Source organism: Tenebrio molitor, chromosome 1 (assembly GCF_963966145.1).
Source record: "Tenebrio molitor chromosome 1, icTenMoli1.1, whole genome shotgun sequence".
Taxonomy (NCBI): domain Eukaryota; kingdom Metazoa; phylum Arthropoda; class Insecta; order Coleoptera; family Tenebrionidae; genus Tenebrio; species Tenebrio molitor.
This window is the reverse complement of record NC_091046.1, coordinates 46994404-47008029: the sequence shown is the minus strand read 5'-3', so window position 1 is coordinate 47008029 and position 13626 is coordinate 46994404. Positions and strand designations below refer to the sequence as shown.

The 13626-nt window shown below is 33.2% G+C and overlaps 1 protein-coding gene and 2 long non-coding RNA genes across 3 annotated transcripts; 2 read left to right on the top strand and 1 right to left on the bottom strand.

Moving 5' to 3' along the window:
- Positions 1-1106: 1106 nt before the first annotated feature.
- LOC138139974 (uncharacterized) lies at positions 1107-1753 on the bottom strand. The gene is made up of 2 exons (XR_011162413.1): positions 1344-1753; positions 1107-1279 (listed from the first exon to the last, which is right to left on the bottom strand). It is a non-coding gene; the product is annotated as an uncharacterized lncRNA (long non-coding RNA).
- A 3684-nt stretch (positions 1754-5437) lies between these two features.
- On the top strand, positions 5438-6151 carry LOC138139962 (uncharacterized). The gene is made up of 3 exons (XM_069060587.1): positions 5438-5598; positions 5658-5728; positions 5925-6151. Exons 1-3 carry the CDS (start codon positions 5496-5498, stop codon positions 6081-6083), a joined length of 333 nt encoding a protein of 110 aa, XP_068916688.1. The 5' UTR covers positions 5438-5495; the 3' UTR covers positions 6084-6151.
- A 1138-nt stretch (positions 6152-7289) lies between these two features.
- Positions 7290-8943, top strand: LOC138139890 (uncharacterized). The gene is made up of 3 exons (XR_011162402.1): positions 7290-7444; positions 7499-7590; positions 8612-8943. It is a non-coding gene; the product is annotated as an uncharacterized lncRNA (long non-coding RNA).
- Positions 8944-13626: the final 4683 nt, after the last annotated feature.

The window sequence follows — 13626 nt, the reverse complement described above, 5'->3', positions numbered from 1 at the left end:
TTTCATATTTGATGGCGGAAACAAAAGACTGAGAAATGTCACAAATTTGTATTGTCAGTGTCACATTTCTCAAAGACGTTCGTGATTTTGACAGAAATGCAGCAAATTGGCAATAAGAAAGTTATTCATCGTCGAACTAGAGAAATAATTTGTAATATGTTTGATTATATGAGAATAACTTTTCCTTTTGAAGCACTGACAAAAACTGGTTTCCTTAGAATTTGTTTTTTCAATCTATTTACCGAAAATTTAAATTTACCTAGACATTCCTTTTTACGGCGTTTATGAGAAATTTGACACTGAGAATACATTTTTGTGACATTTCTCAGTCTTTTGTTTCCGCCACCAAATATGAAAATACCTCTAGTAAGATTTAAATTTCCCGCACAGAACCCAAATTTGGCGAGGCAGTGTAAATCAGGCTTTTCATGACGTCGCTTACGAACTATCACGTGAACATCTCGTGATTACTCCAAGTGGTTCCCCAGTTTTAAATTCGTAATTGGTCTGCCCTTCAGTAGTTTTGATTTCAATTTTTTTCTTATTATTATTCAGACAGTTAGCACTCTTATAAATATTACTGAAACGCACAACTGTATTCGCGATTTCGACTACTGCGAGGGCGCTGCTGTTCTGACAATCAGCTGTTCGAAAATCCTCCTCGTGAGATTTTCCATTTGTTTACGTGTTAATGTTTGTGCCCAAAACTCTTTTATTTGTTAATTGTGTGCAGTGTGTTTCTCAGTAAGGTAAGTGTATTCCTTAAAGTAACATTTTTTAATGTAGACATCAAAGATTATGATGTAATTTCGTAAAACAGGCGTAAAATAAATAGAGGCGTAAAGATAGGTTAGGTGCATTAAATATTTTGTTTTCAAAACATTGAAAGTCTTTTAAAAAGTGGAAAACATACTATATGTTGATATTTCAGTTACAGGATGGCTTTTCTTCGATTAGCTACAATTTTTAAATACTTGGAGGCTTCTGCTGACAGTCAGTGTGTGGTACAGTGTGATGGGATATAGGACAGGTAATTTTAGGTTTTTTTCGTTAAATTTCAATGAAATTTTATTTGCAGCAACAAGTTTTCAATAAAAATACATCAATAAACTAAATGTCTTTTTATTTAATACAATTACCTTCTCACTTATTATGTCAAGTGCACTACAGTCTACTTTGCCTGTAATTTTTGATGCAAACTTTCTCTGTGTCGTGTGTCCTTTTGGATAACTTCTGAGAAGGAACAGCAAATTCCTTCAATCGCAATTTTTGGGAAATGCTGCGTGGAGTTGAAAAAAGTAGAATAAACTACAAACTTTTAACCTCAAATTCGTGGAACTTACGATTTATAAAATCTTCACGTAAAAAATGTTTTCCACATACTCGCATATGCCGTCTTGCAGGTTTTCTCAATAACAAAACCTTTTCCCAAGCTTTTCTTCTGTCTATACTTTCCTTGCCGCCAAAAATGTTTATGATTTGCACTTTACAACTATTTTAGCGTGGAAAGTAATGAAAGCTGGTCTCTCTGTCTTTCGCTCTGCATGTATGACAACCATGGACACAACACTTGGTTTTATCTACTTTCTTTTTGCCCATTGTAACACCACTTTTTGTCACTAACGCCGGTACCTGTGGCCCGTACACGATCACCGTCACAAATCACCGTGTTAATTTGCCATTTGCGATAATTTTCGGTGATTTGACTTTCCACCGCCAGAGGTCATGTTGCTTATCCGAAATGGCGAATATCTTTTATAAAATTGAAAAAACAGCGGTCAACGTAACAATTGAACTTCTCCTGTTAATTTCAGCGCATCTGAGAATATTTTGTAAATATTAACATGAAAACAAAGATTAAATGTCATAAATCACTCGTATACTTAAGTCCAAAAACCACATTTTATTGGAAGGATTATTTTGGCTCGTATAAAACAAGTCAGTAAACTGGTTAAATTTAGTCACTAAATCGTCCCCCAAAAGAAATAAACATGAATTTGGGATTTGTGCTAATTATTCTGTGTGTTCTGAATATAGTAGACTATAGTGTTGCTTCAACAAAAGATTTTGATCATGGTTAGTTTCTATTTCGTTCCTTTACACGTAGCATCTTTGTTTTGTTTTTAGATGAACTTGAAGAAATAAAAGAGGGTCCTTATTATATGGCAAATAAAATAAGGGATTGTCCTAAGTTTGTGTGCTGGGAAGGTAGAGGTTGTCTGAATCTATGTGATACTGGGATTTTCCCTAAAAATAAAAATATGTAACTACATAACCTCAACACAGATGTAAAAGTGATTTATGTTAATAAATACCTAATCATCGTTTCATTCTATTACCTTTTTAAATACCTATGAAAAGTTATTAAAAATATTGTTTTTTGCCCTCCTCAACTGTAAATGACATGTTTACACGTTTTGAGCAGCTACGGTATCTCGATTTTTACACACTAACCAAACTATCTGTCATTTTACCGCACGGAGTGTGTAAAACGACACCAACATTTTAAGCTTTCAGGAACCTCCAAGAAAACTGTTAGCTTATCATAAATAAAGTCCATTTTATACAAGATACCGCTACCATTGATCCGTTCGATTTTCAAAAATTAACATAATTTAATAGTTTTCGTCTAAAGTGTTATGGCACCATCTTGTGCATGTCAGTTATCGGTATAATAGATAACGTTCTGCGATTTCATTTATCAATTGTCAGTCTTTGACAGGTTTTGCAAAATTATTGGTTACAACAAATTTCAAATTTGAGAAAACGAGAAATAATGGATCGTCGGCCAAAAAGATTAATACATTACTAATGCGGTAGGCATTTTACATCGCTCAGTTTTTTTTAACACTCCCGCTTCGCGGTCGTGTTGCAATCTAAAAACCTTGCGCTGTAAAATGTAGCCTACCGCATTTGTAATGTAAATAACTAATCTATACTTTTTAATTAAATCAAACACATTGCTTTCTGAGTATTTTACAGAAATATTCGGCGATTCACAATTCGGTATTAATTAAAAATGGTGAAAGTAATAAAATTCCAGATACTTCTGCCATAATTTTATCGTAACAAACTTTTTACTCTAAGTACTCTTGTTATTCTGTCATTCTTACTTAATATTACAAGATTCGGTTTAAATTAAATTAAATAATGACAAGTTTCTAATTTTTGTACCAGAAATGAAAATGACTAAAAATACTCCAAACCTATCACACGGACAGTTAAGATTAAATCGGAATTCTTTTCATTAATTTTATTATTATCATAAATAACGTACAAGTGCTAAATGTCAATCAGTTATTGAGTAGTTTCCAAGCAACGACGATGGATTTAAAACTAGTAGCAGTGGTTTTCTTTTGTACAATACATTTCATTCACGGATTAGACTTGACAAGAGTTTCTCAAAATGGTAAACTTTCACCATAAATTTGCATCTTTTTAACCTTTCGATTTCTAGAAAAACCTGTCTTGGCACAACGGACATTTAAAAATATCGTAAGTTGACATTTTTCGTAAAAAAATCATGATAATCTTGATCTTCGTTTCCTTTCTGTCTAGGTCGAACATTTAAAGTTATCCGAAAATGCAAAAAGCGATTATGAATTAAAAGTGAATGACGCGGCGTGTCCTCAATGGATTTGTTACGACGGACAGTGCGTTGATTGGTGCGATCCAGGGAATCATCCATAATACGGGAGCGTGTCTGGAAGGAGTAACTGGATTAAAAAATGTTGATGGATAAATACAAATAATAAAAGGAATTTACTCACAACAAAGTTGTATCATTTAGTACTTAAAAAATTGAGACAAATATTTTGTACTTTTGCAAAAAAGATTTAAAGTTTTAAATGGGTTTTAAAGTTGGTGTTGATTGTTATAACTGAATCGGTCATTTTAGAAATACCATTTTCAAACGTTTCTGCAATCAAAAGATTTTCTAAACTGACCGATTTAATTAAATTCGATTCTACGACACTTATTGTTAATAGAAATAATGTAGGCAGGTCAGGTCAGGTCACTAATTAGACAATAAAGTGGCTCTTAATATTTTTTACAGTGTTCCAAAATGATTTTGATATCCAAAAATTGTTTGCCACCTTTCGAAGATAAGGTCCCGCACTACACTATACATGACCTCCAAACCGCTGGCATGTGTCAGATATCATTTCTGTCACACATTGCCTGTTGTCAATATTAAAAAAAATCAGAAAAAGTGAAATGATACCTCGGGTTTACCTAACGAAAACTAGTCAAAACATGTTACTCTTCTAAGGAGTTGTAACTGGCTTAAACCCGTTACAAAATGACGTAGTTAATTTTGTTTTTTTTATTAATAAACCTAATTGTTTATCCAATTGATTTGATTGATAAACCTAACCTCTCTTATGCCTGTCATTTTGACGGTTCTTGATAGTTGGTATCATTTTTCACAGAACTCAATTTGGCTAGGCAGTGTAAGTCAGGCTTTTCATGACGTTGCTACCTGTGGTTGCTACGAACTGTCACGTGAACATCTCGTGATTATTCCAGTGGTTCGCCGCGCCGACTGTAGTTTTAAATTCGTCTGCCCTTCAGTACTTTTAATTTCAATTTTCTCATTATTATTATTCAGACAGTTAACACTATTATAAATATTACTAAAACACACAACTGTACATGCTTTTATAAAACTGAAAAAAGAGCGCTCAACGTAGCAATTGCACTCCTGGTAGTTTCAGCGAATCTGAGAATATTTTGTAAATGTTAAAATAAAAACAAAGATAAAATGTCATAAATCACTTATAAGTTCAAAAACAACATTTCATTGGAAGGATTATTTTGGCTCGTATAAAACAAGTCAGTAACCTGGTTAAACTTAGTCACTAAATCGTCCCCCAAAAGAAATAAACATGAATTTGGGATTTGTGCTAATTGTTTTGTGTGTTTTGAATATAGGTTATGGAGTTGCTTCAACAAAGGATTCTGATCATGGTTAGTTTCTATTTTGGTTTTTTTCACCTAGTACATTTTTTTAAGGTGAATTTGAAGAAATAAAAGAGGGTCCCTATTATATGGGAAATAAACTAAAGAATTGTCCTAAGTTTGTGTGCTGGCAAGGTCTGGGTTGTCTGGATATATGTGATCCTGGAATTTTCCCTATAAAATAAAAATATGTAAATAACTTCAAGACAGATGTAAAATTGATTTATGTTAATAAATACCTAAACATCGTCTCGTTTTATTATTTCTTTAAATACGAAAAGTTGTCAAAAACAGTGCTTTACATCGCCCTGTGTTCACTTTTATTTGAAAATTGCCGGTCACGGAGATTAACGCGGGTATCACTGTGGCCCAACACTAATAACAATAAGTACCGAGAAGCTGAGTCCATATTTCAATTTTTGATGTGCCATAAATTATGGCGATTACTTTTAAAGCCTTATGTTGTGATTACGTACTATTATAAATAGTGTCATAATTCAACTCCACACTTGTTACTGTATCGAACCTCCAACATGGGCCGAAATTTCTTGGCGGTCAGTGTGTTAATCGCTGCGTTTTGTTGTGCGGTCAGTTCGCTCGATCTGGACAATGTTTTATCAAACATACCAAAAGAAGGTTTGCTTTCGAATAATTCAAAAACCGACGTTCTCCTCTTACGCCATTTTTACTTTTAGATGTACTGGAATTTGTCAAGCATCACGCCCAGAGGGGTTACGAACTGGAAGCTTCGCAACTGATGGACATCGTAAGTACATGAAAGAATGCAGTACGTGTGATGGCGCGGGCGTCGAAGTGCAGGTGCTGACGTTTTGTTACATTCTTTCATTCTCAAAGCTCTGAAGATGACTAACGAAACGTCTCCAGCTGCAACGATCGCGTCGTTACCATCAGCTTCATTGCTCGAAGAGGTAATAATATTTAGACAAATCATAATCTTTTAGCAACTTTCTGCCTCCGATGAGTTTTCCATTGAGCTGTACAACTATTTACTACAAAACAATGCCATCGACAGTCAAAACACGCACATTTTAGCGTCATGCGTTATTTGCTTTCCCAACGGCAAATGCGTCGATATATGCGATCCTGGAGTCCATCCTTAATTTTCTTTGATGCTGTTACCTGTTAAAATGTGTATCTATCATATGAAATAAATTTGCTGTTTAAATTATTTTGTTGTGGTAATTTTTGAAAGAAAAAAAAGAGTATGTGCTTAAGACCGCACGACAGAAGTGAAAACTTGGAGGAATAAGGAGCAAGGCATAAATAATTAATATTATTTCAATCCAATGCTGTTTTTAAATAAACATTAAAAATCTGTATTTTTCAATAGAAACTGCAAATACGTCCGCTTTTAGAGGTACACTCTGGCAACATTTGTGAGGTTAGGTTTGGATGTTTAAGTTTTATTTTCTTGACGATGATATTGAACACAACACAAGTTTTCATAGCAATATCAATACGCTGTATTGTGATAATTTGTCCATTTTCCTCTTTACATTTTGCTACACAAATTTTTCCAATAGATGAATTTATTATTGAAGCCATAACCTATAATTGAGAATTACGTATTAAATCCTACATTCATCTGTAAACTTACAATATTTGTCGTGTCTTTATCGTTTATATTATATAAAACTATACAGGGTATTTCACGAGTGATAATGAGCCTGACGGAATAATAAATTCAACCCACAATACATTTTCAAAAAAGCCGGACATTTTAATGACAGTAGCCAGCTTTTTTCGGAAATATAGTGTGGGTTGCATTTTAAATTACGTCAGGCTTATTATCACTCGTGAAATATCCTGTATATATATATACAGTTACTCCTGCAGCTCTGCACTGAGGTCAGTCAGGTCACAACACAACGTACAATGAAAATTTAAAATTGACAAGTGACGTACAATTGATTGTTTTTCGCTCGCTCCGCTAAAAACTCGACTCCCTTGATTTTAGCTTGCCGTGTCGTGCTGCGAACGATTTTCCGATTTTAGCTTGTGCTGCGAACGATTTTACCGTGTCGCATGAAACTAATTCACTGCCCGGGAATAAAATGTATGTGGCGCGCCTAAAGAAGTTTTCACTTCAAAAATCTCCAGAAAACAAGACACGCAAACATCTCTCGATCGATTTATTTTTATTCACAATATCTGAATTATTTTATTACTCTGAATAAATTTAATATACCTGCAAATCGCAATAACGCACTTTGCTACTATTTTTATAACTTCGGCTCCCTCCTAATCTCTAAACATATAACTGAGATAATGTCTTTTTATAGTCGTACCTATAATAAAGTTGAATCCTTTGATAACTCCGCATAACAGGAGTTGTTGTACTATTGTCCAAAAATGAGACTCTCCGCAAACAACCTGTTGTGTCTGATTTTAATTCTGAGTTTGTTGAAAGCCACTTATAGTTCTCCACAAGGACAAAATACCTGGGAACTGATTAAAAATCGTGAGTTATTTGTATTGTCTGAAACTGATTTTTTTACGAAAGGTCATCTCGTAGTGTCACCAACTTTCAGAGATGACTTTAAGCGGGATCAAGTTGTGCAGGAAAATGTGCAAGAGAAAGATGGCACTGGGGAAAAGTGGATGTTGGTGAGTGTAGAGAAAGCAAACAATACGGATTTCAGTTGAAATTGTCAATGACAGATTCAAGTGGATACGTTAAAAACCGGCCGATAATATCAATATGGCTGTCAATCAATTTTGTTGTTTGAAGGAACAAAGTGAAAAGTTCACATTTCTGGTATGATTTCATACGATTAAAAATTTTGCGGAGATAGAATGTTAACAGTCATCACGATAAAGACAAATCTGGGAGATTAAGAGTCAAAGTGACTTCGCGACAAATGTGATTAGTATATTTGTTTCTTTTGTGATTTCAAAATTGATCTGTTTTTAATCGCACGGTTACAATGTTTAAGTGAAGTTTAATCGATTCGGATTAATTCACTTTTAAATGGACGTTTTAATGGCCAATCCATCAATTCTAGTGACAATGTGAACTAACTAATTGTTTTCATATACGAGGGTAAATTTCTAAGTAATTATTTTTTTCTACCACTATTGTATAATACTGTCATTATTAAAGTGTTTTTATTAGATAATAGGGTCCATTACCCACGGCCCGTTGAATAATAATTTCAAAACTCACTGCAAATATCATAGCAACTAGTTTATGAAGTCCAATCGTAAATTTTAATGCAATGATATCAAGAATGCGAAGTAATAATTGTAAAACGTCAGTTTCAAACGTCAGTTTCAGTTTGTCTAATAATGAAACTTATCTCGTCGTAGAAAAAGTATAGTATTCTACTCGCGGGTAATGGCTATTACTCATTCAGAATTACGCCACAAAATCAGCCTCATGAGTAATAGCCATTACCCGCTCGTTAAAAAATATACTATTTTTATAATTCAACATTTTTCGAAACAAATCTTGTGTCTTCAAGAATGTGGCTTTTGTCAAGGTTTGGATTGTTTTCAACAGACTCAGTCAGCAAAACTCCTTCTTTGAACCTGTCATTTTCAATTAATTTTCAACTGGAAAATTCGATTTGTGATAAAAGTCTTATTTTATTGTGCCACATTATTTATCAGTGCATTTTTTTTACAGAATATTATTGACCGCTATGCCCAGAAACTTTATGGATGGCTTATTGAAGAAAAATTGCGCACTGTCCAGAAAAAAGACCTTGATGATAGTGTTTCTCCGGTTTTATTTAGCAAAGTCATATGTTTTCCGCGAGGCTGCGTTAACATAGCTGACGTGGGCATCCACCCTTAAACTCCTGTATTTATGGAAGTAACAGTTATCTAAGAATGTTGCATTAATACTAATATGTACAGCTGTTTGTGTTATGTGGAAAAGTATTCGAATATAATTTTTGGGGTCATCTACAAAGACAATTTTTTTGTTACAATTGTATAATAAACTGTCCAATTATATGAACGAGTTATTGCGTGTTAGCGTATCGGTTTTGATGGCCTGGAACCAATCACAGTGTCGGAAACATCGAAACCTCGTGTAACGATTTTTGGTTGTTGTGCTACTTGAAAGGACATCACTTGCTTCATTATTTCTGCAACAAGTCGTATTCTGCGACAAAACCGCTATATTAGAAACGCAGCAAATTGTTGAAACGATTATTTGTTGTTGTTGTTATTATCGGAGTTAATCCGGTACAACTAAGATTACAACTTATTCGGTAAAAGAAGACAGCTCAAAGCTAATTTGAAATTAATGGATTTTAAATCCTTTAATGATCAAAACCGTCTCGTGCGATTATTTTGACAGACATTGTAATTATGATCGATCACAAATGTATGTTTTTTTGGGTTTTTATTTGTATCGCCGGAACCTTTCAATGTCGTTTATTTTTTTGAATAAATTAAGTGTATTCATAACGTTCATGAATTGAGAATTGATTTGAAAACATTTCATAATTAAAGTGGCGACTAAAAAATTAGTACGCTTCTCAAATACTCTCAAAAAAATCTAGGTATATCTTCCAAAAAGAGAGAGTTTTCAGATAGGTATTTGACTTCCAGGATTATAACTTACTAGCTTTTACCCGCGACTTCGTCCGCAAATTTCAGAATGTTTTAAAATTATGTTTCTACTTTCATGTATTGTGATAAACGCAGTAATTTCAATATGAAGTTTGTCTTTTTACGAAGAATAATTAAAACTTTACTATAGACTACTTTTTTCTTCGACTATATAAACAAAAAGATCAATACGATAAGAAACTAACACTATGATCACTTACCAATTCATGAAAATACGCCAACATAACACTTTTATTTTCAGTTGTAACCTTATTTAGATCCTCCTATTGTTTGATTGTATCGTTTGATTTCAGATACCTGCCTTTTGATTTTTCCGGTATTAAGCTATTTGAAGCTTGTTCTGCTTCATTTAAGACATCTTCCGGTAAAACACAATCATTCAAACACATTTTGCGAAATTGCTACTTTTATAAACAACCAAATGTAACTATGACATCTGAACACATCATGCAAACGCGATTTCCAACTCGAAAAAACTTTTTTTGTGCATAACAGGCTTAAAAATGATAATAGGGGTTGCTTTTTGTGGGTGTCAAGCGGCGAAGGTGACGATATACTCAGAGAATGAAATAGGGGTGAAGCGGCGAAGATGAAGGTATTTCCAACTCGAAAAAACTGTCTTTTTTTCTTAACAGGGTTGAAAATGGTAGTAGGGGTTGGTTTTTGTAAAATTAAAGTAGACAGTAATTTTCTTCTTGTTTTGAAGATCAAGTGTACAAAATTTCATTAAGATCGGAGTAAAACTGTAGATTTGCATACAAAATATACAAACAGACATTCAGTTTTACATTTATAGATGTAGGTATTTACATCATAGCGGGAAGCACCTTTTTATTCTCTTTTATTGGGTAAAAGATAACTTAAAGACAATAACATTTGAAAAGCCGTTATCTGTTGTCATAATTTTCTCTTTGATGGTTGACATAACAGACTCACATGCACCAATAAATTATATTACACTAATAATGGAAGAATTTCTTATAACTAATGACAAACTATCATAAAAAATGTACTAGATAATCTAGTTATGTCATTTTTTACAATAGATTTGTGGAGTGGAGTAGGTGTTTTTCACGCTGAAATTGTGTTGTTCCTAATTATAGTAAAACTGTTGTCATAATATTTGTTACATTAAAAATGACAAGAGTCCTAAAATCACCGGTGGAGATAATGACAAAATTACAGCCTGAGCCAAAAATCTTAATGCAATTATCGAGATTGCAATAGCGCAATAGCCACTGCTCTAGCTTCTCCAACAGATTTAATTCCATTTATAACTTTTAGTATAGGCAACTAACCAAACACAATTGTTACATAGATAGCTAACCTCGAATTCAACAATATCCAGAGTATTTCACGAGTCATAATTGAGCCCGACGGAATTTAAAATGCAACCCACAATACAGTACAAAATCCGCGTTAACTTTTTCAAATGTATTATGGGTTGCATTTTCAATTCCGGCGGGGTCACTGTCACTCGTAATATCCCGTATATTAACCTTGACAATTTTTCAGACAAAATAATTGAGAAAAAAGTCGCAATACATATTATGTAAGTTGTATTTATGTATGTATGTATATTTATTACCTATACAGGTTTATAAAGTTATCCGATTACATTTCCACTACCTCAATAACATAAAATAAAATACAATAATTATAATATAATAACTCAAACTAAACTAACTACTTAAATAAAACAAAGCACGATAAACTACGACCAAAACTGTCAACAGTTTTCTTTCATAACCCCACCTTTTTCGACTTTTGCAAACATACTAAAAACAAAAGTTGGCGACGTTGTCAGTTGTATTTTCGAGGTAGAATTTTTGATTTTGAAACAGACAATATAATTCATGTATCACGCGATCATGAATGATCCAATGAAAACGCGTAAAGTCCTTAGTTGCATGGCTATCACAGCGATAATAAAAAACAAAAAAAAAATTATCTTATTTACTTTCGCCGTTACGATTTTTGATTAAAATAAATTTCATTCATTATATTGTCTCATCGAATATAGCACGTGGTATGATTAATCAATAATCATCGATGATATTAAATTCGTGAAATTGAAGCAGGACATTTCACTCGTCCTTCGGACTCGTGAAATCTCCAGCTCAAGTTCACTCATAATATCATCGATAATAATCATACCACTAGTTATAGGCTCTGCCATTTCTATTGAAACACCACCTGTTGGATTTTTCCTAAAATTTAGCAATGTGTAACAGGTTCGGTTGGTTGTAAAACGGCTTTTAGTGAGAAATTTGAAATTTTGACATTTTCTAGTTTCCTAAAATGTCAAAGCAAATCGCGGTCAAAATAAGTGTGATAAATTGATAAATCAATGATCTAACTACACATTGAGCAATTATTGATCTCGTCGACGCATCGTGCATTCTTAATATAATTTAATATAAATGTTAATAGAAATCTAAAAATTTTACGCCTGCGAATCCTACCACTACAAATGTGAGCGAGTGGTTTTTAGCGTGGTTATCTGTCGTTGTTAATGTTCCTGCTGGAAGGTAAAACCGAAGGGAAACTCAAAGAATTTTAATCAATGAATAAGGAAATTACAAAATCAAAGGATTGGCGCCAATTTTGGAATCTTGAAGGATTTCGCCTCTCAGGTGTGATTGGATAATTCTGTAGACAGTAATATCAGATATCTGGAAAAAGAAATTGGTGTTATGGGGGATGTTGGTAATGTGGGGTAAGATTGTAAGGATTAAAAAAAAATCAGGAGTTTGAGGAACTCAAAACTCATAATTGAATATTGAATGACTTGGGGAAAAATTTAAAATAATTATTTTGGTTTATTTCAATGTACTTATATGTATTAAGTATTTTAATAAACTACACTTGCTGAAATGCTTTTTTTTATTGAATTTTTCTTATGGTGAAACCACAGAGGATGAACCAAACTTACACGTAACCTCACTTTTCTGCTGTTAAAGTTAAATGAGTTATAATAATTAATAACGAATAAAACTGCACTCGCTGAAAGCTTAGCTGAAGAGATGACAATCAAAGTTACAATTTAGATTTTAGAACAATAATTTAAGATGTCCCCTCAAGGCGCATGTGCCAAGTGGCGTGTGATAAAAAGTGCGGGATTTAATTTTGATGTTATACCTAAATGTTAGCAAATGTAAATACGTTCTAAGCTGACGCTTTTTAGAATGATAGAAAGACGCTTTTTTTTAACTTACGGAAAAGATTTCTGAAATTTCAACACAAATTTTTCTGACTGACCACATTGGGTGACTTAAATGCAGTTTATCATATAATTTAATAAGAACTCTCTTCATGTCAGCACCCATAAGGACTCGTTTTTTTTTTTCTATTTTGCTCTATTTTCGCGAAAAAACAATAAATTCTTGATAATTATTGGGTTATAATTGAATTAAAGACGCGTTGAGTCAAATATGACATGACATTCAACAAAAATCAAGATTGGCAATAATACCGGGTGATCAAAAAGGACTGTTTAAGTTGGCAGTACAATTAAGAAAATTTTATATTTCGGTTATTTATAACACTGCAACCGGGTATGTTTTGTTGGTTTATTTGACAAATATCTGATGTAGGTATAGCATTAACAACGACAAGCCATCAACAACCGAAAGTTACTCCTGTTATATGATTTAAAATACAATTCAGTGTTACCAACTTAAACAGTCCTATTTGATCACCCCGTAGTAAAAAAATTACTAAACATATTTGCAGCATTGCCAAACTGACAATCAACAGGTGGTGTTTCAATAGAAATGGCAAAGCCTTTATATTATAGGCGATTATATGTCATCATCAGAGTGCGTTTGATGACAGAAAACAAGGCACAAGATGACACTGCAAGTGCGGTGACATACTTTAGTGTAGTGGGTCAGAACTTATTAATAAAATAGTCTAATCCTTTGACGCAACGATTATTGAAATGCAGAAATCGACACCGACTTAAATAACAAAGTAGGCTGCGCCACGTAATTTCGTAGTAATTTTTGTTCAAAATTATTTTTCATTGACATTTTTCGAGCATTGTATTTTTTTTTT